This window comes from Ziziphus jujuba, chromosome 3, assembly GCF_031755915.1.
Source record: "Ziziphus jujuba cultivar Dongzao chromosome 3, ASM3175591v1".
In the NCBI taxonomy this organism is placed as follows: Eukaryota; Viridiplantae; Streptophyta; class Magnoliopsida; order Rosales; family Rhamnaceae; genus Ziziphus; species Ziziphus jujuba.
In genome coordinates this window covers 18,748,589-18,775,356 of record NC_083381.1, presented here as the reverse complement: position 1 = coordinate 18,775,356, position 26,768 = coordinate 18,748,589, and the positions used below count along the sequence as shown (strand labels likewise).

The 26,768-nt window shown below is 34.0% G+C and overlaps 3 protein-coding genes across 3 annotated transcripts; all 3 read right to left on the bottom strand.

The window, feature by feature from the left end:
- Positions 1-4,051: 4,051 nt before the first annotated feature.
- On the bottom strand, positions 4,052-4,519 carry LOC132803122 (probable leucine-rich repeat receptor-like protein kinase At1g35710). The gene has a single exon (XM_060815376.1). It carries the CDS (start codon positions 4,517-4,519, stop codon positions 4,052-4,054), a length of 468 nt encoding a protein of 155 aa, XP_060671359.1.
- A 563-nt stretch (positions 4,520-5,082) lies between these two features.
- Positions 5,083-15,795, bottom strand: LOC125423215 (probable leucine-rich repeat receptor-like protein kinase At1g35710). Its single transcript, XM_048476863.2, has 3 exons — positions 15,610-15,795; positions 14,477-14,633; positions 5,083-5,477 (listed from the first exon to the last, which is right to left on the bottom strand). The coding sequence occupies exons 1-3, from the start codon at positions 15,793-15,795 to the stop codon at positions 5,083-5,085; spliced, it is 738 nt and encodes a 245-aa protein (XP_048332820.2).
- Positions 15,796-23,079: 7,284 nt separating this feature from the next.
- LOC125423140 (uncharacterized) lies at positions 23,080-24,003 on the bottom strand. Its single transcript, XM_048476672.2, has one exon. The coding sequence runs from the start codon at positions 23,830-23,832 to the stop codon at positions 23,335-23,337; it is 498 nt and encodes a 165-aa protein (XP_048332629.2). The 5' UTR covers positions 23,833-24,003; the 3' UTR covers positions 23,080-23,334.
- Between the last annotated feature and the right edge of the window lie 2,765 nt (positions 24,004-26,768).

Below are 26,768 nucleotides of genomic sequence, written 5' to 3'. Positions count from 1 at the left end.
GACAACTTAAAATGTCCCCCAAGTGGCACATTTGCCACTTTAGCATTCTCTATTGAAAACTTTGAAATAATCTTCTATATGTATGATGACTGTAACAACTTCATTTCAGACTTTTTCCTATTCCTTAGAATTGTGATTCCCAAAATCTTCTTAGCTGGACCAAGATCCTTCATATCAAATTCAGACTTGAGTAGCTCCTTCACCGATTGTATGATCTTCATCTTTGGACTTGTAACCAGCATATCATCCACATAAAGCAATAGATATACTGCTTCATCACTCATGGACTCCTTAAAGTAGAAACAACTATCAAAGCTGCTCCTTGTGAAACCAATTTTCACCATAAAAGAGTCGAATCTTTTATATCATTGTCTTGGTGACTGTTTAAGCCCATACAATGACTTCTTCAATAAGCACACAAGCTCTCCACCCTTCTTCTTGACTTCGAAACCCTCAGGCTATCTCATATATATAGTTTCCTCCAACTCTCCATGTAAAAAAGCACTTTTTACATCAAGTTGCTCCAGCTCCCAATCAAATGGTGTCACTAAAGCTAACATAGTTTTGATTGTTGTGTACTTAACTACAGGTGAGAAGATCTCATTGTAATCAATACCTTCAACTTGTGTGAACCCCTTGGCCACAAGTCTTGCCTTGAATCTCATTGGTTCAGAACTAGTTAAACCCTCTTTGACCTTGTAAATCCATTTACAATCTACAACTCGCTGATCTGTTAGGGATGGGACCAAAATCCACGTTTTATTCATGTGCAATGATTCCATCTCCTCAACCATTGCCTCCTTCCATTGAGCTGCTTGCTTTGACTTAATTGCTTCAGCATAAGTCTTAGGCTCACTTGCGGTTAAATCTTGAAAAGAAACCAGGGCATAAGCTAAATAATCTTCATAACCATATCTCCTAGTAGGCTTGATTTGCCTCCTTGCTCTATCTCGAGTGAGAAAATAGCTTGGTGAAGCAGATCTCCTTTGATTTGATCTTGGTGAAGGTTGGACAGGTTGTTCTTCATCTGATTCTTCATCCAATTGATCAGATGCTTGCTGTCCAGATATAACAGGTTCAGTAGGTTCAGTAATTGTCTCCATTTGAGAGTCATCATCTCCTTTAACAGCTCCTTCAGTCTCCACCTCAGAGAATAAATCAAGCTGCCTTGTTTCTAATTGTTCATTGGCTTCAATACCTGCATGGTTAGTAGCTTTGCAAGGCATGGTATTTTCATCAAATATCACATCCCTACTAATAATCACCTTAAATCTTTGACTTTCTCTAACCCATAACCTATACCCCTTGACACCTTGTGGATAGCCTAGGAAAACACATTTAACACTCCTAGGTTCTAATTTTCCCTCAGATTGATGAGCATAGGCAGCACACCCAAAAATTCTCAAATTTGAATAATCTGGTTGCTTACCTGTCCAAACCTGTTCTGGTGTCTTAAAATCAAGTGCTGTTGAGGGTGATAAATTTACTAAATTCATGGCTGTCATAACAGCTTCACCCCATAACATTTTAGGCAAACCAGAAGACACTAACATACATCTAACTTTATTAAGGAGTGTCCTATTCATTCTTTCAGTTACACCATTTTGTTGTGGTGTGTGCTTTATAGTCCTATGCCTCAAGATGCCATGATTTTTACAGAAATCATCAAATTCTTTGTTGCAAAATTCCAAACCATTATCAGTCCTCAAAGCTTTAACAAGCTTGCTGGTTTGGTTTTCTACTAGCAATTTCCACTCTTCAAACTTTGTAAAAGCCTCATCTTTTGATTTTAACAAATAAATCCAAATTTTTCTAGAGTAATCATCAATTATAGAAAGAAAATATTTATTTTCAGATTGTGTTTGCACTTTGGCAGGGCCCCATAAGTCAGCGTACACATAATCTAACATAGATTTAGCTTTACTTGTACTCAAGTTGAAACTCAACCTATGTTGTTTTCCAAGAACACAATTTTCACAAAAATCAAGCTTGCTGACCATGTCCTTGCCAAAAACATTCATTTTATTCAAATAAAACAAACCTTTCTCACTAATATGGCCTAATCTCTTATGCCACAGATCAGTTTTATCAATTGATGATGCTACAGATGCATTGCTAGCATTCAAAACAGCTTTACCACACAAAACATACAAGCCATTTTTCTTAGTACCTTTCATTGCAACAAAAGAACCTCTAGAAATTTTCATACTTCCATTTTCAGTCTTACAAGAGTAACCAGATTCATCAAGCACACCAAGTGACATTAAATTTCGTTTTAAATCAGGCACATGTCTAACAGAAGATAAAGTCTTCACGGTTCCATCAAACATTTGTAATTGAATATTACCTATTCCTACCACTTGGCATGAGACATTATTACCCAACAAAACATGACCACCATCATATTTAGTATAGGACTGAAAATACTCTAAGTTTGGGCACATATGAAAGGAACACCCTGAATCTAAAACCCACTCAGAGTTATTTTGGTCAGGTGTTACAACTAATACCTCAGCGGGGTCTGAATCTGTGGAGGCTATAGCCAAATCTCCATTTTCCTGGTTCTTTGCTTTCTCATCTTTCTTTTTCTTGAAGCAATACTTGATAAAATGTCCCTCTTTCTTACAGTAAAAACACTTCTTGCCTCTAATTCTAGACTTAGACCTTGAAGTTTCTCTAGACTTACTCCTATGGTCAATTTGTACCCAATTCGTGGTAGTACTCCTTCCTCTCACAGCAAGTCCTTCCCTTTTAGACTCAGATTTTAATTCCAAGTCTCTAGACTTCAAAGCACTTACTACTACATCTAATGACAAAGAATCTCTACCATACTTAATGGCATTTTTAACCTCTCTGTAAGTCTCAGGCAATGAATTTAACAGAATAACAGCATTATGTTCATCATTGAAAACAACTTTGCAATTGGCAAGATCAAGAATCAACTTATTAAAGATGTCCAAATTAGCATCTAAATCCTTAGAGACATCCACCTTAAAGCCAAAGAATTGTTCAAGTAAAAGAATACGATCTGGCAGAGATCTTACCAGATATAATTTCTCCAATTTAGCCCACATCTCAGCAGTGGTCTGAACTTCATCAACTTTCCTTAAAACATTGTCTGAAAGATGTAGAATGATGGTGCTCATAGCAATTTCATCAATCTCTAAACATTTTTCCTCTGGAACGTCTGCAGCAAAGGACTTGTCAATGGCCTTCGCAACCTTCAGTTGAACCAGCATGGCTCTCATATTCTTGCGCCAGAACAAGAAATCACCCTTTCCATTGAAAACCTCCACTTCAAGTCTCGTAGACATTGTTGATGATTCAAAGAACCCAATTGCATAAACTTAGATAATCAAGACTCAAAGAATAAGCGTCCAAGAATGAGCACACAAGCTCTGATACCAATGTTATGTATTCTAAGAATAAAATCCAAGAATCTAAACTACAAATCAACACAGAAATCTTATCGAGGTTCGGTCAAAATTGACCTACGTCCTCGTGCTCCAGTGTGAAGCTTTCGCACTATGAGAAAATCTATGTTTACAAGCTCAAAACCAGATCAACAATGGTGATTTCACACAAGAAACCCGAAACCAATCCCAAAGTCCCAATTACACCCTCACTCTTATGTTTCACAAAAAAACCACTCTCTTTCACATAGAAAAACAAGGTGTAGAAAAACCCATACAAAGAACTTTGGAATTTCTCTCTCTAAAAACTGATCTGGAACTTTCTCTCTCTAGAACCACGAAGAAGACACATACCAGCTGCTCTCTCTGTTTTCTTTTTTTTTTAAGCTTGAAAAAGACCCCTGTATTTCTTTGTGAACTGCCTCTCCTAAAACACCTCGTTTTGTGTGATGTGGCATCAAAAACTGATATAACTCATAAGAAACAAAATGACACAACATTGTTTAAGTGAGCCCAATAGCTTTGCTAATATGGCAATACAAGAGATATATTTTCAGCTTCATAAACGATGTCGTTCTATCAAAAAACCAACAACCAAAAACTACAGCTTCTCTCCTCTTCTTTATTCTGTCACAACATCAAACCAGTAAACACATTTTACAAAAGTTTTGAGGATTGATTCTCACAGTGTTGTTGCCACACAATCCTTTATTATCTTTCAAGGCTTCAAATGGAGCTTTAATGAAAGCTTTGATGTGGGGAAGAGGACCTTCTAATTGATTGTAGGATATATCAACAGATGTCAAGCTTATCAATTCTTTAAACGTGGATGGTATTGAGCCTGATAGATTGTTATGTGAGAGGTTAAATGTTTCTAGCTTATCCAAATGACCAAGCTCCAAAGGCAACTCCCCTGAAAGCAAATTCTTATGTAGATCAAGATTTTCGAGGGACTGAAGAGTCCCAATTTGGAAGGGAATATTTCCACTGAATTTGTTATTCCTCAAGTTTAAATGGAGTAGTTTTGAACAGTGTTCCAAATGCATGGGAATTGGTCCACTCAATTGGTTGGCTGCAAGGTCAAGTGTTTCAAGGTCCGATATCATTCTAATTTCTACAGGACCATTGCTAGAAAGGGAATTATTGTTGAGCTTAAGAATGTACAACAATTTCAGCTGTCCCAATTCCTTGGGAATTTTCCAACAAGAAGGTTGGATGAGAGGTTAAGTTCTCGCAATTGAGCAGCCTTTCCAAGTTTAGAAGGTAGCTTACCGGAAATTATATTGTTAGAGATGTTCAACAGCGTAAGTTTGGGACACTGTCCCCAGTTTTCGGAAAGTTCTCCAAAAAACTTATTGGTGCTCAAGTCCATATAATCCTGGTTTGGGTATATTCCGAATTCTTCGGATATATTTCCTATTAATTGATTTCCACCAACTGAAAGGTGGACTAATGAACTGCAGTTTCTTATGCTTTTTGGAATGGAACCTCTAAAGTTGTTATCACCTGCTGTAAACCATGTAAGCTTCCCACCAAGGAAAATATTATATGGAATGGACCCATCTATTTTGTTTCCTCCAAGCTCAAAATTAGTTAACCTACTCAAGTTTCCAATGGACATGGGAATTGAGCCAGTGAGTTGGCTATCATACAAATAAAAGGTAGCGATTCATTTAAGCTGTCCAATCTCAATGGGAATGGACCCAACTATTTTGTTTCTACTAAGCTTCAAATTAGTTAACTTGCTTAGGTTTCCAATGGACTCAGGAATTGAGCCAATGAGTTGGTTACCATGCAAATAAAGGTTAGTGAGTAATTTAAGCTGCCCGATCTCATTGGGAATGGACCCAATTATGTTGTTTCCATCAAGTTGCAAATTAGTTAACTTCCCCAATTTTCCAATGGACACAGGAATTGAGCCAGTGAGTTGGTTACCATACAAATAAAGGACAGTAAGTGATTTAAGCTGTCCAATCTCATTGGGGATGAACCCAACTATTTTGTTTTTGCTAAGTTCCAACTCAGTTAACTTGCTCAAGTTTCCAATGGACATAGGAATCGTACCTGACAGATTGTTCATATGGGCAAAAAATAACTCAAGAGACACCAACATGCCTATTTGAGTTGGTATAAAGCCATGCAAATAATTACTTTCCAACCAGAGGAAACGTAAATTTGTTATAAGGCATATCTGGGATGGGATGTCTCCGGAGAGATTATTGGAATCAAGGGCAAGGTAGGTGAGTGTCGAAAGGTTGCCAATGTGAGATGGGATACTTCCATAGAGGGAGTTGTCAAAAAAGTCAAGAGTGAGTAAGCTGGGAAAGGAGGAGAAGTTGAAGTTGTGAAGCATACCTTCCAGATTACTGCTTTCGAGAGTAATGTTGATGACACTTCCAAAGTCGTTACAAGTGATCCCGACCCAAGTATGGGGGGAATTATTATAGAGATGATGAGAAGTTGAATTAGTAGCATTGTGTCAGGACCTATCCAAGATCCCTCACCGAAACCCTAGACAAGCCTTGATCTCAGGAAAATCCTACCGGACCTTCCAATGGAAAATCCGGCAGAACCTCCCCTAAGGGTTGGACTTACCACAAATTTTTCCTGCACGAAAAACACTTCTAGAAGCATCCCTTTATTCCTCCCACCTTACTACAATTTGTTTCCACAAATTTACAGCACTCCAAAATAATAACAGGGAATCAGTAAGCAATTAAACAAATATCTCTCCAATCCGTATACTGAGCATTATACAAATAAATATGAAATTAATACAATGACAAATGAAGCAATACAAGATAGAGAGGAAAAAGGGAGGAAATGCTTCTTGGACTTTCGGCAAAGAACTGAGACGTCGGGCTCACCCCGGACGATCAACATCTCCCAACCTGGACCTAGGAGAATGAAATTTAAAAACATGAGATGCTAATCATCTCAGTGAGTAACCCAATCTATTACACAATTATAATATTAATAATATAACAGTAAAAGAAACTTAATTAATCAATACCAAACAATTAAATAAATAATTGTACTAAATAGTTGAAATAATATTTTCTCTCAAAAACCCTTACAGTTCACTCAATTGGAAAAGTTTACTTTTTAAAACATTTTCACAAAACCCAATAATTGTACCCCAAAATCAGGAATAATTAATTAAATAAATTATAAATAAAATACATTAAATTAAAGATCTAGAATGTATAATAAGAAACAAGAATAATTTTAATAACAATTATTAAATTGTACACAAAATGTCATAAATAAAATAAGCAAAATCACAATAAAATTTACATTAAAAATAATCAAGGAAGTATCAAATTAAATGGAATGCAATAATTTCGAATGCACATAAATACAAATATTAATTTAGAATTCAATATATACAGTGAAAGCATTTTAAAAATCCAATAATTAAATTTAGAATAAAACATCACTAGATAAACTAAATAAAATCATAAATAAACTTGTATTAAAAAAATTTGGCATAAAACAAAAAATAAACTCAGTATATAAATTATAAAATTTATTGTTTAAATCAATGAAATAATCAAGGAAACATTTTAATAGATTTTAAACCTCAATTTAAAATAGATAAAAGAATACAATAAAATTCATGTTAAAATCTCAAAATTTAAATAAATAATATCAACATGGTAAAATAAAATTCTAAAACACCAATTTAAAATAATTGATAAAAACATGAATAAATATATTTTAGAAAATATTAGTTTGAAATAAGCAATAAAATAAATTTAAATATGTTTAATTTTAAATACGATTTTAAAGCATCTTGGTTTGAAATTCGTATCGAGAAAATAACTTGATGCACCACACTATATACAAGTAATGCCCTATGATACCCAGCGTCCCGAGCACCATCTGGCAGGAGGTTAAAGAGAGAAACTTGCATACGGTCACTTCGGCATCCCGACAGTGCTGCTGCTTAAACCGTCAATCCGGCCATGAAGGGGGGCGACTTATGTGCACCATATAGAACTTGCCTGCCCTCGGTCCAATGGCAACTCACGAGAGACATTATAACTTGCGCGCTCATCCACATATACAATATAGAACACCAGTACTGTATGAGTGCATCTAAAACAAATAACCATATTATTTTTTTAAAAATAACAATTTTTTCAAAACTCACTGTGGGAATCATACCATTTTTCAAACTCACAATCCCATATTTTTTCTTTAGTATCACCAGCATAAATCCATCGATATAAATTCCATCAATTTCAAATCCATCAATGAAATCAACTATAATTTAAAATAAATATTCCTTCAATTCCTCAAATTTCAAAATATAATTAAATCACATGATAAACATAACAATAATAAAAGGAAATTGAAATCACAATTTCTTTTAATTCCCAAATATATTTTTAGTGCTTAAACATATATTAAAACAACAGGCATTGGCAATATAATTTAGATGGAAATTCTCTTAATATCAAATACATAAAACATATTTTTCAAATATCTAATTATAAAATATTTCAATAACAAAATCCAATAATTATTAAATTAAACTTCAAATTCAAGAAAATTCTTAAAACCCAAAATATTTATAATACACAAATAATTAATTTCCTTCAACTTTGGCATAAAATTTCAATTAGAAATTTACTAAACAATTAACACATGAAATAAAATTTCCAAATATATAATCAACATAAAATATATACAATTTACCAACCCAAAATAATTTTGAAGGTGGGTCACCCACCTTGAGCACGCAATCCAACCAAGATCCTCCATAGGATCAATTCTAAGGCTCACACATGCTCCTAAAACAATAATATTACACAAGGTCAAATAAATTAATATTTTATTCGGATAAATAATACCCGGTACCCGGGGGTTAACACAAACGACAATCAAAATTTACGAGTAATATACCGAATCGAAGCTTGTGAAACAAGGATTACGAATTTGGTCTTACTTCCCGGAGATCGGACCCGAGGTGGCCGAAATCTACCCGGAAAGCTCTCAGATTTTAGACCCTCAATTCTTACAATTCGTTAAGAATTGAGGAAAGTGGACACCAGATTTGTGTTCAAGGGGTCGGAATTAGTGGGAAATGGTGGGTGGGGTGATCAGAAACTCACCGGAATTGGGTTTTCCAATGAGTCACCGTGGTCACCGGAATCTGCCACCGCCGGCGGCGCGTCCGGTGGCCACTGGCCGTGAAACTTAGTGAAGTGGTAAATCTAGTGATGGGTAACTCAACGGGACCCACGGTGAGGTAAACGGAGGTCTGGTTTGGGAGATATCGGCGAGAGAAGAAAATTGACCACTCGCCGGAAAATGCCCCAATCCGGGCACGTCATCGGCAATCTAGCCGTGATTTTTAGCTGGCCGGTCGGTTTTCAGGTGGGCTTCAAGCTAGGGTGGTGCGTGTGGCTTAAAAGTGATCGGACAGTGGTCAACGGTGGTTGCCGGTGGTGGTGGCTTCTCTCCCCCTCTCTCTCTCTCTTTCTCTCCTCCCCTCTTTCTCTCTCTTCCCCCCGGCTCACATGTTTTGGCCAAAATAAAAGCTACCCGTGGGTGATACTGTTCACTCATGGGATTGGCTGAAAATACGACACGTGGCACATACTGTTCACTCAAGTCAAAATATATTAAAATATTACGACATTCGGAAAACTTTGCATGTCCATAACTTTCAAACCACATGTCCAAATCGGACGTACCGCTAGTATATGAACTCGTATCGACAAGTACTTCATAATCATGCATGAGTCAAAGTTCAACTTTTCATGAACAAAAAGTCAACTCCGGCATCCCTTGGACAGTTTTGACCTCAACTTGTTTTGCTCATAACTTTCAATCTGGAGCTCTGTTTTCGACGTACTATTAGTCTATGGACTCATGACAACGTGTACTTTTTAATGGTACCTCAGTCAATGTGAAATTCCATCAGGAGCAAAAAGTTAACATTTGATCTCTTTTCGATCAACGACGATCAAATCCAATCAACCTTGGTCAAATTTTAGAAATTTCAATATATTTCAGGACGGGGTGTTACAATTGAAATTCCAAGAGCAGAGTAGCAAATGAGTAGTTGGATTCATATCAAGGCTGTCCTTCCATTTCACAAGGGCCTCTGCTTCTCCACCTATTGCAAGACAAGTACTAGAACAACAAAGAAGAAATAGTAGAATGATGATAAACAACAAAAACTCTACGCCATGACCGTAGAGCGAGGTTTCTAATTATGTAAGGCTTAAATGCCTTGGCTTCCTTTCGAATATATATGGGGAGAGAGTATTTTATTTACAATAATATGCCTCCTAGTTTAAAAATTTTGCAAGATTGCCATTGTATTTTATTTTATTTTTTTTCAGAAACTTACCTTCTAGTTACATTTTTATTGCAATTTATAAGTTTTTCACTTCAAAATGGATTATTCAAGTCAAAATTGTCTGGTTAGAAGACAAAAACACCTTTTTAAGTAAATAATTGTTTCTATTCCTTTTTTTAATCGAAAGGTTAGCTGCATTTGTTCGGTATCTTTTTTTAAAGAAAAATATTTATATTTTACGTTGTATGTAAAATATTTTAATCTATTGTTATTATTATTTTAATTTTTAATTATATATTTAAGTTCTTTTTTGAATTTTTTTATTTATTCACATTTTACCTTTTATATATAATTTTTTTTTTTTGGGAGGGTTCTATTAGGCTTTTTATTGGTTTTTTATCTCCATTTACTTTATTATTTTAACTGGACATTTGCGAAGACACATTAATTTTACATGTACTCTGTTTTTAATAATGCTAGCTATTCTGTAATGCTTGTGATGCTCTAATTGATATTCCACTTGAGTCAATTAACCCTTTTTATATATTGTTTAGATGTATATATATTAAATTACACGAGGAGATTTTGAATGTAATAAAAATGCCTTAAAAAAAAGTAGAAATTAAAATTAATCAATATGGTTTGTTATACGTATGAATTTATAGTCTATGAATCATGTGGGTTTTTTTATTTTTATTTTATTTTAGGGTAAAATTTAAAACGTCTATGAAAATTAGCTTTATTTTATAAACAAACTGAAATGGAACCCGCTTGGTGGTTTTTTTTTTCTTTTCTTTTCTTTTATTTAGTTTTTTTTATTTAAAAAAAAAAAAAAGATAGAGAGAAGGCTAATTATTATTTGAAGCAAGCCAATTATAAAGCATAAATGTTAAGAAACTATAACTCATAAAACAGATATCAACATGTATTTGATGTTTGTTGAAAATAAATGTAGAAGTCTAAATGATGCTGCTATCTATTTTTGCCCCTCGTATTCGCCAAGTCGATCTACACAAAATGATGATAAAGAGTTTCTTTGACTTTTTTCATTTTGAGTGGCCTTCATCTTCTTCTTGACCTCTGAATATGCCATACATCTTAAGTCTAAGTCTTCTACGTGTCAAGTGTCTTGGAAAAAACCAATATAAGTAATTGCTATCCTTTTGAGTGACTTTCTGCTTCCAATTCACCTCCCAAGTGGTTCTTGGCCAACCAAGCTAAATATCTCCTTTCTGACCAAGAACTTAATTTCTTGTTTTGGTTCCAACTATTGGTAATAAATTAGATAGTGTTATATGTGAAATTGTTTATTCGGAAAGAACACATACGAAGAGGCTGCTTTAGTGTAATCATATGAAGATGCTGTGATAATGGTGATGATGAAGTTGGTAGCTTCTCAAAAACTTGCTTCATAGTTGGTCAAAGACTTTGAGTTTGGATTTATACATGCAAATGCTAGCCTTGTTACACTGTTATTGTTATTTTAATTTTTTAATTATATATTTAACTTCTTTTTAAAATATTTTTATTTGTTCAAATTTTTTATTTGTTCAATTTAATTTTTTTAGATTGCATTTTATTACAGTTTAGGTAATAAGGAATTGCAAGCCCATTTTACATTTTTTAGATATACAGATTAAGTTTTATGAGCAGACTATTAATTTGAATAAGTAAAAATACCTCAAAATCAAATTAAGTAGAAATTCAAATATGCTTGTATGAATTTATTGTCTCTGAGTCGTGTCGTTTTCTTATTTTGCTAATGGCCAAGACACCTATTTATTGTTTATGAAAATGAATGAAAATGAGTTTACAATTCTGTTTGATTTTTCTTTTGATAATTGACTGATGGATCTCTATTTGTGTACTTCCCCATATCAAAGTCGTCATAATAATTGCTTTTGTTTTTTTTTTCTTTGTCTTTTAATTTATTGCCAAGGACCACGTTGACGAAAATAAATGTCTTTGTCTTTAGAGAAAATCAATATTGATTAAGATGTCCCATCAGACAATCCAATAGAAAAATATCCACTATTTATTAGAAAGCCTAAATTTGAATCCTGGGATTATAAACACTGTTATTAACACCCGTTATGAACAAATTGCTTTGCAACCATAAAAAAAAAAAAAAAAAAAAAAAAAAAAAAAAAAAAAACATTAATCAAAAAATAATAATAAAATAATTAAGTCATTATACTAGGATACCTTTCTCCTCTGCTACTTAAGAGGTAGGACATAATCAGGGGACATGGTTTTGTGAAGAATTTAATAAGTTCAAGGACAATGTTTCAAGTCCGAAAAGTCTTCTACTTATTGGCCCCTGAATATGCCCTACATCCTAAGTCTTTAAATCTTCCGCATATATATCAATTTTTTTCTTAAGTTTTTAAGTCTTCCACGTACCAAGTGGTTTAAAATAAGGATCCGTTTAGTATAGCTGATGAAAGTAAAGCTTTAGTCTGTAGATATTTGTATAATAGATATTTTTGAAAAAGAACTTTTATTAAAAAGCTAATAAATGTTTGGTTGTAAATAAAAAACTGCATTAAATGCTCATTAAACTTTATTAAATGCTTATTAAATTTCTATATAAGGTAAAAGAAAAGAATTTTTTTAGAGAAGCTCCAAATTTGAATTCCTCTAAAACAGCTTAAAAAAATTTATTTCTTGATCAATAATTATTTATTGACTTTTGCCAGATATTTTTATTTTTTGATAAAAAAGTTTTTGACCTTTCAGTAGAACTTTTAAGTAAAAAAAAAAGTCTTGCCAAACAGAGCCTAATTAAGATACTTTTTATTAACATATTTAGTTTTTATTTTTCTTCTAAATTACATGTAGTTTGTTTATTTTAATAGTTTTGAAATGTTAATTAATAATGCGACCTATAAACATAAAAAGAAAAATAAATAAATAATATAATATAATGTAATCTTAAAATTTTGTTGTTTGTTAGTTTTTTTTTTTTTTTTTAATTCATTCACATTCGTAGTTAATTGATATATCTAACAAACAGCACCTAAGTAACCACTTTCCGACCAAGACAATGATCATTTTCTGTTGATGTATTTAACACGGTTTTATGAAAGTGAATCTGTTTATTTCTTTGAATTTTTTTTTTTTTTCCCGTATTTTTGGTGGGTGACTTTCTGCTTCTAAAAGATCTCTAGCTATTTTTACCCCAACCTTTTGGGCTTTTCCCGTCCTATATCAAGTGTTCTATGCGAACCAATCTAAATATGATCTGCTTTCCGACCAAGGCCTTGATTTACTTTTCTTTTCCTCCTTTTATTTTTTGTTTAAGGATAATAATAGACACAAATTTGACATATCTGTCAAAATTAATAAATTTCTCTGTTTCGTTGCATATTCTTTTCTGAATGGCTTTCCTGTTTCTTTAAGTACCTCTAACTTAATTTGCTCAAGCTCTTCTCTATATCAAGTTGGTCTATTACAGATTAGAGTTTGCAATACACTAAAAGAATGTTTGTCTATAGAATTAAATAAAGTACTTTCTATAGCTCATTTCCATAATTGTCAAATCTTAGAACTAGTAGAGAAGTATCTTATGCTTATCTAGTTAAATCGTCCCTGTTAGATTAGATTTGCTATTCAAGGTAAATGCTCTGTTTTGGTCTGTTTTGACAAAAGAAAAAGTCTCCCTTTTTTTTTCTTTTTTTTCCTTTTTTTTTTTTTTCATTATAACATTAAAAAATTGTTACGATAAGAGATTGATATGTTAAGTATTGACAATGAACAATAAGGTTGATTGTCAATATTTCATTCATTGCTGAGTGGAGAGTATAATTAAGCATGTTTTTATTCCCCTTTCTTCACGCATGGCAGTTTTTCCTAAGTGATAGTGGTCTTCCACTAGTCCACTTTGCTTTGCCACGAAATTCCTTGTTTTTCTAGCGTCCACTGCAGTGGGCCCCATGCCAATATACGCAATATTTGGCTCATTGCTATTTATTTGGTTTGTGTTTGTGCATATTTTGTCCTATCAGTAAGTAATTGTTGAAAATTTTGGTAAGAAATCTTAATGTTTAGCACTTAGATGGTTTAATGATATTTGAGTGACCACACACAGTGACAGATATGTGTGTTTGCACCATTAGACACACTATTTGACTCGATCAAAATTGCAGAATTCATGTCATGCCAGAATTCTTCCACCAAAATTAAACGCACTATTGGTTCAGTACTCAAGCTATTTTCCATTAAATTCTTTGTGACTAATGAATAAATAAATAAATTTATAACCAACTATGACTAATGAAACCTGAGACAATAATAAAGGCAACACAATGATAAAGAGGAAGAAAATGCAAACAGAAAAGGACGGCATAAACAAATCGTGGTATTTCCATTTCATATTTTATATGAATTCAAGTAACAAAAGGTGTTTTTGTTTGTGTGCTATGTAATTGGTAGCTCTGTGTGAAGAAATAAAAGAATAATTTTGATAAATTTGTAATTCTGTTCTATATTTCCGTGGAAGAGTACTGTGATATTTGTACAGAAGAGGTAGACCACTCAACAAGGCAAGTTATAAAGGGCCTTTAAGTAGTGTCTTTAAGAAGTTCCTATGTGCAAAAAAAATCAAAAATAAGCCAAATAAACCTTTGTGTAGAAGTCAAACAATGCTAACGGGTGTAAATTTCCTTGCACAGCAAGTCAACCAGCAGATCCTTGGAGGATGTTTCTTTTCATGTAAAACTTCCTTGTTGTATTTCTGCAATATTACTTCTTTCCTTATCTGATGATTGGAGTGCTTGTACACTTCTTTCCTTCCCTGGTGGCAGATTTGTCATTGATGGCGGGATTGTCAGCTTGTTTGGTGTAAGCTGTGTATATGACAGCTTCTTATCTGGTGTTGGCTTATCTGTATTCTTGTCACTGTGCTGTTATATTATTCAACTTCAACATTCAGGTGATATATTAATTTCTGAAGAGTCATTAATTTGTGAATTTCTTGTTATAATAGTCAAATAGTTTGGTCCATTTTGTATTTTAATTCAAAATTTTATTTGAGAAAGATATTTAACATCTTTTTATGGTCTTAAGCTCTTAGTGAAAAGACCTTTGTTCTCAGCAAAACCTTGACAACCTAAACCATGAATGCAAACTTTTGCATTTTAGGATTTGAGTTTAGACCATATTTTTGTCCATACTTATTTGGAGATGGTAATTTGGCTGCATTGCATTTGATTCTTTTGGGATTATATACAAATGCAATGCCAGGTGAATTTCGATCTGTTTTTGTAGGGTTTGTGAATATAATTGCTGCTGCATCAGGATAAGCGTATGTGTCTTATGCTAGATCATGGTCATATGACTGCAAAAATTTTGCTTCGGTTTTATCTATTAGTAAATTAAAGAGCGTCATGAAATTATTTTGTTCAGAAAAAAAAAAAAAAAAAAAAAAAAAAAAAAAAAAAAACCCATGGAGAAATACCAGATCATGTTTTTCTCCATTAAAAGCCAGAAACAACATCAGTTTACTCATTAAGTACATGTCGTAACCAAGTCCTAGTATATATTCAAGCTCGGGTTATCTTATTACACAAGAAAAACAAAAAAAGAAATAAAAATAAAAAAACAAGAGACTAATGAAGAATGACAGAGCGAAAGAAAATGCAAACACACACACACACAACATTAAAAATTTAAAAAAAAAAAAAAAAAAAGAGGGAGAAAATGCAGCAGTTCAGGATGTCCATGGTCGGGAATAAAACAGCTGCTTTATTGTAATCACGTGAAAAGGCTCTGGTAATGAAGGAAATGGAGTTGACAGCTTTTGAGATATTTGCTTCATAGTTGGCCGAGGCTGTGGATTGGTTGCAGGCACACAAATGCTATCTCTGCAAAGGAAATCACCTGGTCTGCTATTCCCCTCCTTGGAGGTGAAAGACATTGATCTAGTACATCATTAAGCAGAACATCAACAGCTTGTAATGGTGATGGTAACAAACATGATATCAGATCTCCTTGATGCTTTCCCATGATCACTTCTAATGTTATAACTCCAAAGCTATACACGTCAATTTCCTCATTTACTTCCATTGTATAAACAAGTTCTTCAAAGAAATATTGAGTTAATATTTTATGACAATGAGATACTTTGTGTATGCCAATTGCCAATAAGTCATCTGTAGTTTTGCATCTACAGAGATAGTCAAAAATTCAAGTTAATCTCCCTTAACTCAAATTGAAGGATATCTATGTCTAATGATATGTATAAAGTACTTGGTTCTTATCTCAGATTAAAAAAAATAATAATAAAAAATAAAAATAAAAAGGGTCTCTGAAGCTATTTCAAATATATATATATATATATACATATATATACACATAATTAGAAAATTAAAAAGAAGGTAAAAACAGCAATTAATGTCATTTGGGTTTTAGTTGTTTTTCTAGATAAATCTCTTAAGGTTTTGCTAGGAACTTCTCAGTGCTTGTTTTTTAAAATGAAAATCCTAGTTCTATTGTTCAAATAATTTTCATTTTCGTTTCTGGTGAAATAAACTGAACGTGGGCTTTCATTGTTACTTAGAAGAACCAAAAGATGCATTCTTGATTGTTAATAGAGGAGTCACTTTGAGAGAACACTTATCTGTGGCTAAGTAGCCAAAAGTTCATCCAAATGGTGTCCAATTTTATGAGTCTGGGTCAAAAGTTGTAGCAGATTCAAAGTAAAAAATGTGAGCTGCTCACATTTATCATCGAACAGAACATTCTTAATCTATATGTCTCTGTTAGTAATAGGGCTCAGTTTGTTAAGGATAAACACCTAGTAAATACTGGACTAAGATGTAGTCTTCAATGAAAAAATTATGTACAAAGATATAGATGCTTCCAATCCACAAGGTTAGTACATTCTGAACCTACTTATTTTGAGATTGATGATGATGATTCTTGGAAGACATAGTAGGGCAGTTAAGATAAGTTCCTTAGGATGAGAAAGCAGATGTACAAGTTGAGGTAACAAATGCACAAGCTGATGATACCACTGCATAGGAGATGGAATAGCCATAGGAACCAGTTCCACTTAAAAGATCCAATCAACCTCAAAAGCCAAATGGGAAGTACATGAACTATTTGCTACTGACAGATGATGGTGAGCCCAAGTACTATGATGAGGCACGTCAAGAGAGTGATACAAGCAAGTAGGAGCTTGTAATGAATGAGGATATAAAATCTTTTATGCATAACCAAATATGGGATTTTTCCAAGCTTCCAAAGGGAAAGAACACCTTGCAAAACAAGTGGGTGTATTGCTTAAAAGAGGAATATGATGGTTCCAAAAGATAAAAGGCCAGATTGGTGGTCTAAGGCTTTTAACAAAAGTAGGGGATAGACTACACTGATATATTCTCTCCAATGGTGAAAATAACTACCATTAGAACAGTTTTGAGCATTGTTGCAACTAAGGATCTTGATCTAGAGCAGTTAGATGTGAAGACAACATTCGTCCATGGTGACTTGGAGCAGGAGCTATACATTTATTAGCAAGATGGATTTGCAGGCAACGAAGATCTAGATGCAGGTTGAAGAAAAGCCCATATGGCTTGCAGCAGGCCCCTAAACAGTGGTACAAGAAGTTTGATGACTTCATGAAAAAGAATGGGTATCGCAAGTGCAATATAGATCATTGTAGCTGCTTTAGGAGAACTGGTGAGAGTTTTATTGTTTTATTACTCTATGTTGATGACATGTTGGTTGACGATTTAGATCTTGGTAAAATTAATAAGTTGAAGAAAACAATTGTCAAGCAGATTTGAGACAAAGAACTTGGGAGAGGTTAAGAAGATACTTGGCATGGGGATTAGCAGCAATATGAAGAATGGCATTCTGAAGCTTTCCCAGGAAGGGTACATTAAGAAGTTATAATAAATGTTTGCAATAAGTGATGCCTAACTTGTCAAAGTGTCTTTAGCTAATCATTTCAGCTTATCCAAAGAATAGAGTCCAAAGACAACTAAGGAATAAGGCTCATGTTAAGATTCCTTATGCTTCATCCATTAGAAGTCTAATGTATACCATGGTTGGCACAAGACCAAATATAGCTCATGTATTGGGAGCTATCAGTAGATACATGCCTAATCCAGGTAAACAGCATTGAAAGGCTTGCGATGGATATTTAGATGCTTGTGGGATACTATGAAGAAATTTCTATGATTTAAAAGTGCTAGTTGAAACTACACAGTTGTGTAGATGCGGATTATGCTGGTAATATAGATAACAGGAGGAGCATTACAAGGTATTTCTTTAGGTGGGACTACCATTAGTTAAGTATCTTAGTTGCAAAGGATTGTAAATTTGTCTACAACTGAAGCAAAATATGTGATAGTGACTGAGGCCATCAAGGAGATGATATGGTTGCAAGGCATGTTGTCAAAGTTGGGATTTTATGAGGAGAAGTATGCCTTGTATAGTGATGATCAAAGTGCAATACACTTGGCTAAAAACTTAGCATACATGCACGAACTAAGCGTATTGATGTTCATTACCACTTCATCATAGATCTACTTAAGGATAAGGTTTTAGTACTTAGAAAGATACAAGGAAGCACGAATCCCTTAAATATGTTGACCAAGACACTGATAACAAAGAACTGGAGCTATGCTCAACTTCAGTTGTTCTTCAAGGTTGAGGACCATAAATAAGTGCACAGCATTCATTAATCATTAAGGTGGGAGGTTGGTTTTCCAATCTTCAAGTGGAGGTTGTTGAAGATGTGTAGACTGGAAATGTTGGAACAAGAAAAAGTAGCCAAAGAGAAATAAAGCTGCTGGATAGCAGCATGGAGCCATGGCTTTGGGGCTAGGGCCGTGGCCATGCAATGCTGGAACATTGTACAGATGGTGCTACAACCCAAAAAAAGCACAAAGTGTAACACCCCGTCCCGAAGTACACCGAAAAATTTTCAAATTTGACCAAGGTACCGTTAAAAAATACACGTTGTCACGAGTTCATAGACTAGTAGCACGTTGAAAACGGAACTACGATTTGAAAGTTATGGGCAAAACAAATTGAGGTCCAAACTGTCCAAGGGATGCCAGAGTTGACTTTTTTGTTCATGCAAAGCGTGGTGGGCCCATAACCCACAGGTCCCAAGATCGAAACCAGACTCTAATACCAACTGTCAGAACCCATCCAAAATTCCTCACCGGAACCCTAGACAAGCCCTGATCCCAAGAAAACCCTACCGGATCCTCCCATGGAAAATCCGGCAGAACCTCCCCTAAGGGTTGGACTTACCACAATTTTCCTGCACTGAAAATACACTTCCATATACACCACCTTATTCCTCCCACATTAGTACAATTTAAGTTCCCCAACTGGCAGCACTTCAATAACAAATTATATAAAAGGCATGTAATGGAATTAATTTAGTAAATAACCAATTAAGATATACCATCATAGATTCTCGTCCGCCCACACCACCCACTTAGTGCTACACAAGTCAAATACACTTTAATATCGTTTTACAAATATGCCAATGCGTAGCATAGAAAGAAAGGTAAAACAACATCACATTAACAATCAAAAACTATAACAAACGTTTTAATGATGATGATATTGATGTAACTTGCCTGAGGGCTATTATATTCCCATACATGCAATTAATGCAACTTGCCTGAGGGCTATTATATTCCCATACATGCAATTAATGTAATTTGCCTGAAGGCTATCTCACCTACCCAAAGGCTACCACTTGTCCGAGGACTATTATACTTGCCCGGTGGCTATCTTTCTTGCCTGTAGACTGTGATACTTATCCGAAGGTATCATATGGTAGTAATAATAATAAAAATAATAACAAAATTAAAATTAAAGATCTCATAATATTGTTAATAAAAATAAAAATAAAAATAAAATAAAAATAATAATCAATAATAACAACTATAATTATAATAATGATGATAATAGGAATTTGAGTTACAATAAAATAATCATTATAAATATTAATAACAACCCCGATAACAGTGACAATAATGATTAAATTAATAGTCAAATACAATTAATAGTAATAAGAATATAATAACATCGATTAAGAATATTGGTAAGAAATTAATCACAATTAGATAACATAACATAAATACATAAAATCATATCTTAAAATCCATAGCATAAAATGAAATATGCCCGCTCGTAATGGAGATACGTACGATACCTTCTGACATGCTACGTGATCCATGATTCCAGCTGTCGCTGGCACTTTGCTACCAATACAAACCAGGATGGTTGCCTATATTGGCCGTCCGATCCCCTGGACTCATAGGCAACATGGTTATGAGGCTAGCTCTACATGGACCACATTGGTTCGCTGCCTCTGTATGGTGCGGTATATACAGTATAATATCAATAATATAACATACAAATGTATGTACGAACATATAAAAATTACTTGATGCACCATACTATATACCAATAGTGCCCGAAAGTACCCAACGTTCCGAGCACCGACTGACAGGAGGTTAAAGAGAGAAACTTGCATACGATCGCTTCGACGTCCCGACAGCGCCGCTGCTTAAACCGTCATCCCGGCCATAGAGGGGGGCGGCTTATGGCCAATATCAAACTTGCCTGCCCTCGATCCGATGGCAACTCACGGGAGACATTACAACTTGCGCGCTTATTATAATCACATATACAGTACAGAGCACCAATACGTATATGGGTGCATCAAAAATAAATAACCATATTTATTATTAAAATACACAATTTTTCCAAAATTCACTGTGGGAATTATACCATTTTTCAAATTCACCATCCCACATTTTTCTTTAATAACACTAACATAAATCCACCGATAATAGTATACAAATAAATTTTCCCCAAATCATAAAATCAATCAAATAATATTCCAAGGGCATAATTATATAATTTTGAAACCACCAAACTTAAACCAATATTTTCCTCGAAATATTTAAAACCAATCATGCCCAAAAATAATATTAAAATCCAAATACACTTAATTAAATGAAAACACCTTGCTCATACGTAATGAATACAATTAAATCACAATAATAAAAATCAAGAATTCCTTAATAAACCAAATTTCCATTTAGCATCAATAAATATAATAAAATTTAAATCATAATTTCATAAAATTAGTCTCTTCCACAATAATTCAATATAATCAATTCCGCAAACTTTCAAATTAATTCATACTAAATGTCAATAGAACCACATACAATTCCACAAATAATTAAGCATATAAAGATACATTTTATTAGCTGTCATAACTTCACAGTAACCTCCCAGTAAAGTTAACCATAATTTAACAGCAGTTTAAAATCTACAGCTTTCCAAATTTAAGAAACATTAATTCAACCCATATTTATGCAATTCAACACAATTGGACATCATCAATATAAATAACAATTATTTAAACATCACACATACATTTTTCAGATTACCACATTAAAATAATATTATTTTATCAAAAAATGGCATCTTTCAAAATACTCAATCACAATTCACAAATAAGATACCAAATCGAAGCTTATAACGAGGACATCAAGAATATACCTTCAATTTGCCCCACCGCCACCGGAGATGGCCAGAATCCCATCAGGGAGTCACGGCCGATTTTGAACTCCACAATATCCCACAAACGAGCGAGGTTTGAGCCAATTTGAGCTTGGAAACGGACTTAAGGGTTTTCAATTGGTGGGAAGGGACTGGTTGCACGGCTGATAGCCGCCGAAAAACCAGCCAATGGGGAGGAAGCCGACTGCCTGTGTTATGCGCCGATCCTGGTGCGTTAGCCACTCCACCGATCGGAGATTGAGTGACTGAGGTCATGCCATTGTGGGTCGCCGGTCTGTCCAGTGCGTGTGGCCTGCTGCAGTCCGCACAGTGGTCAATTGGCCGGAGATGAGGGAGGAGGAAGGTGGACCCGTCGGGGGGGAAAAGGAAGAAGAAGAAAAAGAAGGAGAAGAAAGTCCATGCCCCCCCCCCCCCCCCCTTTTTTTTCCCTCGTGGGGAGAAGAAAAGAAAAAGAAAAAGAAAAAGAAATAAAAGAAAATAAATAAACAATTACATAAAATAATATTAAAATAATATTATTGTATAGAATAATAATAAAATAATATGGTATTTAATCATGGTTGACATGTGGCATTTCACCATTGTGACACATGGCACCCTTTAATAAGTCATACGTGGCATACTGTTCACTAATTTGAAAATAATATTAAAATAATACTGTATTTGAAAAAATTTGTAGGTCCATAACTTTTTAACCAGATGTCCAATTTAAGCATGCCGCTAGTCTATGAACTCATATTGACGAGTACTTCACAACCATACATGAGTCAAAGCTCAACTTTGCATGAACAAAAAAGTCAACTCCGGAATCCATTGGACAGTTTGGACCTCAACTTGTTTTGCCCATAGCTTTCAAACCATAGCTCCGTTTTCAACGTGCTACTAGTCTATGAACTCGTGAAAACGTGTATTTTTTAACGGTACCTTGGTCAAATTTGAAAAATTTCTGGTGTACTTCGGGTCGAGGTGTTACACAAAGAGCTCCTAAACCCAAGACTTAGAGTCGCAGAACCAGCCAAGGAATGCTGAGGCAATGTAGAAAAAGCCTCGAGACCGCCACAGTGCTATGCAATGTTTTTATGAGTCTTGGTGCCTTTTTTTTTTCTGTTGTCTAAATGGGTTATATTGAGTCCTAACTTCATCATGTGATATATTTATTTTGTGAGACTTAAAAGAGAAAGAGAGAGATGACAAAATAGAACAAGAGAGTGTTCTTCACCATCTTTATAAATCCTCCAAGTTTGATGAGGATTTTGAGCGAGTGCACTTTGTGGACATAGGGATCACAATCATCGCCAAACCACGTTAAAAATTTCTTATCTTTTCTTTTATTTTTCTGTTATTATTGTGTGTGTGCTTTGATATATTATGTCATTGATTTTTCTTTGCAATTAGTCCCAAGATCTTGAAGAATTGGGAACACCCCAATTTTCCCTAACAATCCAAACAAGCAGAGATTAAAAAATATATAAATATAAATAAAAATTGCCAGCATAATAAAATGAATTTGCATGTGACGTTTCAATTAATTTTAAAAATATTCACTCACACAAATTAATTCGTAGCACGTTTAAACAATTAAACCTGATTAATCTTCTAAATGTCGAGCTAACATGATTAAGGTTTTCTCTTAAATATGTGTGTGTGTGTGTCATGTACCCTCAAATCTCCATCAACATGATCATAGGAGAAGAATTACGAAAAAACCCATACCCTGATAATTATGGTCATCTACAATTCTCTCCCAAAATAACCCCACATTTCCAAAAGACCCCCCAAAAAAAAAAAAAAAAAAAAAGAAAAAAAAAAGCCATCTAAATACAAAAACTCAAAAGAAAAAAAAAAAAAAGGGAAATTAATTAATTAACCTCTCAATCCAATCCAATTGCTACACTTTCCGCACTCCCACGCCCATGATTTTTTCTTTTTATTTTTACACAGAAGAAAAGAGAATATTGGGAAAGTAGAATTTTAACAAAATAAACCATATCCGAACACCACATGCAAATAACTAGATAGCTCGCTAGTCTAGTCCAAATATCACATGCTTCTAGCCAGCGTTTCTTGGTATCTCCTGTAAGACTCTTCCATTTCCGACCTAAACTTCTCATGGCATCTCGCAATAAACAAGTCGGCTTGCCGGTCGATATCATTGTTATCTACGTCGGCCTCCGATTGGTCAGCCATAGACGTGGTCTTATCATGAACGTCATTCTTTTCAAGCCATTCCAGATACCCAGAAAGCTGAGACTCGGGACAATCTTCAACCAGAGCCGGCACAGGCAAGACATGAGTGGAAGAACACCAGTCATAGTGCAGCCTGAACGAGTCAAAGAATATCTTGGCCTCCTTGTTGATCATCTTCTTGATCTTGCTCGTGTTTTTTCTAGTGGTGATATAAAGCCATTGCATGGGTTTTTTTTCTTTGAGAAGCTGAATAAGATGGGACGTAGCTTTGGATTTGGCATTGGATAACGCACGAATGAAGCGTAACACGTGCGAGACAATGAGAGTTTGAGCTACTTGTTTGATTTCCATGGAGCTTAATGTAGAAGAAGAAGAAGATGATGATGATGAAAATTTGATTGAGAAAACTCAGCGAGATAATGAGAGTGTGAGCTACTTGTGCTTTTATGTTTTATATGAATGGTCATACAATTATTAAGTGGTTATGGGCCTCTGGCATTTTCATATTAACAAAAGTGATTTTTTTGCTTTTTTGCTTTTTTATTTTTTTATTTTTTCAAACTAAATGAGAAGCCTAATTATCATTTGAAGCAAGCCAATTATATATAAAACATAAATGTTAAAAAATAAGTACTAATTAAATCCACATCTCCATCTATTTAATTAATGGTCGTTGAGAATAAATTAATTCAGGGTCAAAATCACGTTGCTATGTATTTTAGTCTAGGACCAAGACATTATACATGGTCTGCGATTCATTTTAGGAGTAGTGTATTTCAATCTCTATCGATTCTAATGAATCTCTCTGACCTATCGTCTTCCCCAAGTTGTTCTACACAAAATGATATAAAGAGTTTCTTTTTCACCAATAAATGTCATCTTGTTTTTTTTTGGTAAAGAAATTAACAATAAGATCAAGATGTCGGTTTCCTTTGATTTTTTTTTTTTTTTCCTTTTGAGTGGATTTGAGCTTCTTATTAACCTCTCAATATGCCAACCTCTTAAAGTCTTCCACATGTCTGGTGGTTCAGAAGAAAACAATATAAGTAACAGCCAGCATTCCAACCGGGACCTTTCATGTTTGTCTTTAAGTCGATTGTTACAATAAGAGACTGATCTATTAAGTACTGACAATGACCTGCTTCACTGGACAGCGAATTTTAGCCTCTAATGCACATCTCACTTTGAAGTTTTATCTTTCTATCAATAACATTCCAAAAATAATAATAACAGTAAGATTAAAAGTCAACAAAAACATGCCCGTCCAAGGAAGAAATTTTGTGTACACTGGATAAGTTTTAAAATATAGAACTGGATTAGATTATTTTAAATTTAGTCCAAATAGATTGAACTAATATAAGTTTAATTAACACAATTCAATTGGATTAAATCTAAGCTATGTTCTAAGCTCATCTCATATATTCCAAAATAACAAAAGCAATATATTTATCTAGTTTTATAGTTCTGCTTAAAACCCCTCTCTGAAGCATTTGGGGTTGGAAAAAACTATTAGTTTTGACATAATAATAATAATAATAACGAAAATGATTCTGTCTCTTTTACTTGTTCTTGTCCTTGTTGGATAGTTCCTGCTGGAGTATAATAAACTCTTGCAGCAACAGAGGAAAAAGGATCCAACAAAATGTTGATGACCATGGTAACTGAGAGAATAAGACTAGCCTTCCAGTCCTCTATGCGCTGAAATCATAACATATAAGATTAACATTCAAGCCAATTGGTCAAGTAAAAGAACAGTCCTTGATCATTACGATTATGGTTTTTGTATTAGCTAAATAGATTTAGTTAATCCATTGCAAAGTTTGCATCTAATGCTTTTGAGTCACGGAATGAACTATTTAGATTTCTGAAAGGAATTTTATTTTGTCCTAAAATGTTAATATATGCCGCTGCCTTTTTTACAAGGATAAGACAGAATATTTATGGATCATACAAAATGTTAATCAGAAAGACAGCAGATGCACCTTCAGAATATTGTTCAGGTCTAACAGGCTAACTAAATCTGGAAGCTATTCTTGAACTAGCTTGAAGAAGATTATATTGTTCTGTTTTATTCTGGTGAAAATGTTTCTTGTTCAGTATTCAAGCTATATTCCTAAGCACTACCTTCATTGCCTTGATTGCTGAAAGAAATTTGCATTCTATTGAGATGAGGTTGGCTAATTAACATTAATAGGAGATTAACTACTAAATATCATGTAAATCACTTACAGGTCTTTAACATGACTTTGGATTGGTGAATTACATATTCTACGGAACTGCTTGACGAGGGAATGCAACAATGGACGATACAAATAGCTAGCTAATCCGACCACAAATATATACTTTGTATTTGAATATTACTATATATATTAACATTTTAATTTCTAGGGAAGTTGAATGCATTCAGGATCATGTTTCTGCAGGGTGTGTGATTAATTGTTTTTAGCAGGATAAGAGTGTATACATCATTGCAGTTTATATTCACACAAAGTAGTGTCAACCATGTTAGATATCATGGAAATGGCTGCAAATTTTTTTGGTTCCAGCTATTAACAATAAATTAGAGAGTGTTATATGTGAAATTGTTTATTCAGAAAGAACACAGAAGAAAACCAGATCATGTTTTTTCTCCATCAAAATTCTAGAAATGAGTGACAGATAACCAAATTTCTGGTTTGATACAGGCTGTGCCCATATAATAAAGTTGAAAAAAAAAAAAAAAAAGAAAAAAAAAAAAACGACTATGACTAATGAAACATGACTGAATAAATGCAATAGAATGACAAAGTGAGAGAAAATGAACATACAAAAAGAGACAGCATAAACAAAGGACGAGTTAGAGCTATTTTGAATGAAGATGTTGGGAGATCAAAGAGCTGCTTTAATTTAATCATCTTAAGAAGCTCTAATAACGGTGGTGATGAAGTTGACAGCTTCTTAAAAGCTTGCTTTTTATTAACATGCAAATGGCAGCTTTGTGATGGAGATCACTTGGTCTGCTATTTGCCTTCTTGGAGGTGAGACACATTGATCCAATACATCCATATGCAGATCATTCTTCTAAAAAATATTTATTTATTCATTATTTATTATTATTATTATTCACAGAACTACTTGACTTGATTAGACTTTAGGAGTATTTGTACTATGTTGCATTATTGCTTCACTTAGCCTTACCATGTGCCAACGATTGAATTGATGGATTTGGCTGATTCTTCCATTTGATACTAATACTTTCAGAATATTCTCACCTCTAGCTTCAAAGTCTTATCGTTCTAAAACTATCC

Bases quoted from the DNA above. Each gene is read 5' to 3' on its own strand.
- LOC125423140 (XM_048476672.2), bottom strand. From the start codon at position 23,832: ATGGAAATCAAACAAGTAGCTCAAACTCTCATTGTCTCGCACGTGTTA.
- LOC132803122 (XM_060815376.1), bottom strand. From the start codon at position 4,519: ATGATATCGGACCTTGAAACACTTGACCTTGCAGCCAACCAATTGAGT.
- LOC125423215 (XM_048476863.2), bottom strand. From the start codon at position 15,795: ATGGAAGTAAATGAGGAAATTGACGTGTATAGCTTTGGAGTTATAACA. The intron at 14,634-15,609 runs GTGATTTCCTTT...ATAATATAACAG, and splicing joins GGAGGGGAATAGCAGACCAG to CACAGTGACAAGAATACAGA. The intron at 5,478-14,476 runs GTAATATTGCAG...ACAATCTGTCAG, and splicing joins ATCATCAGATAAGGAAAGAA to GTACGATTCCTATGTCCATT.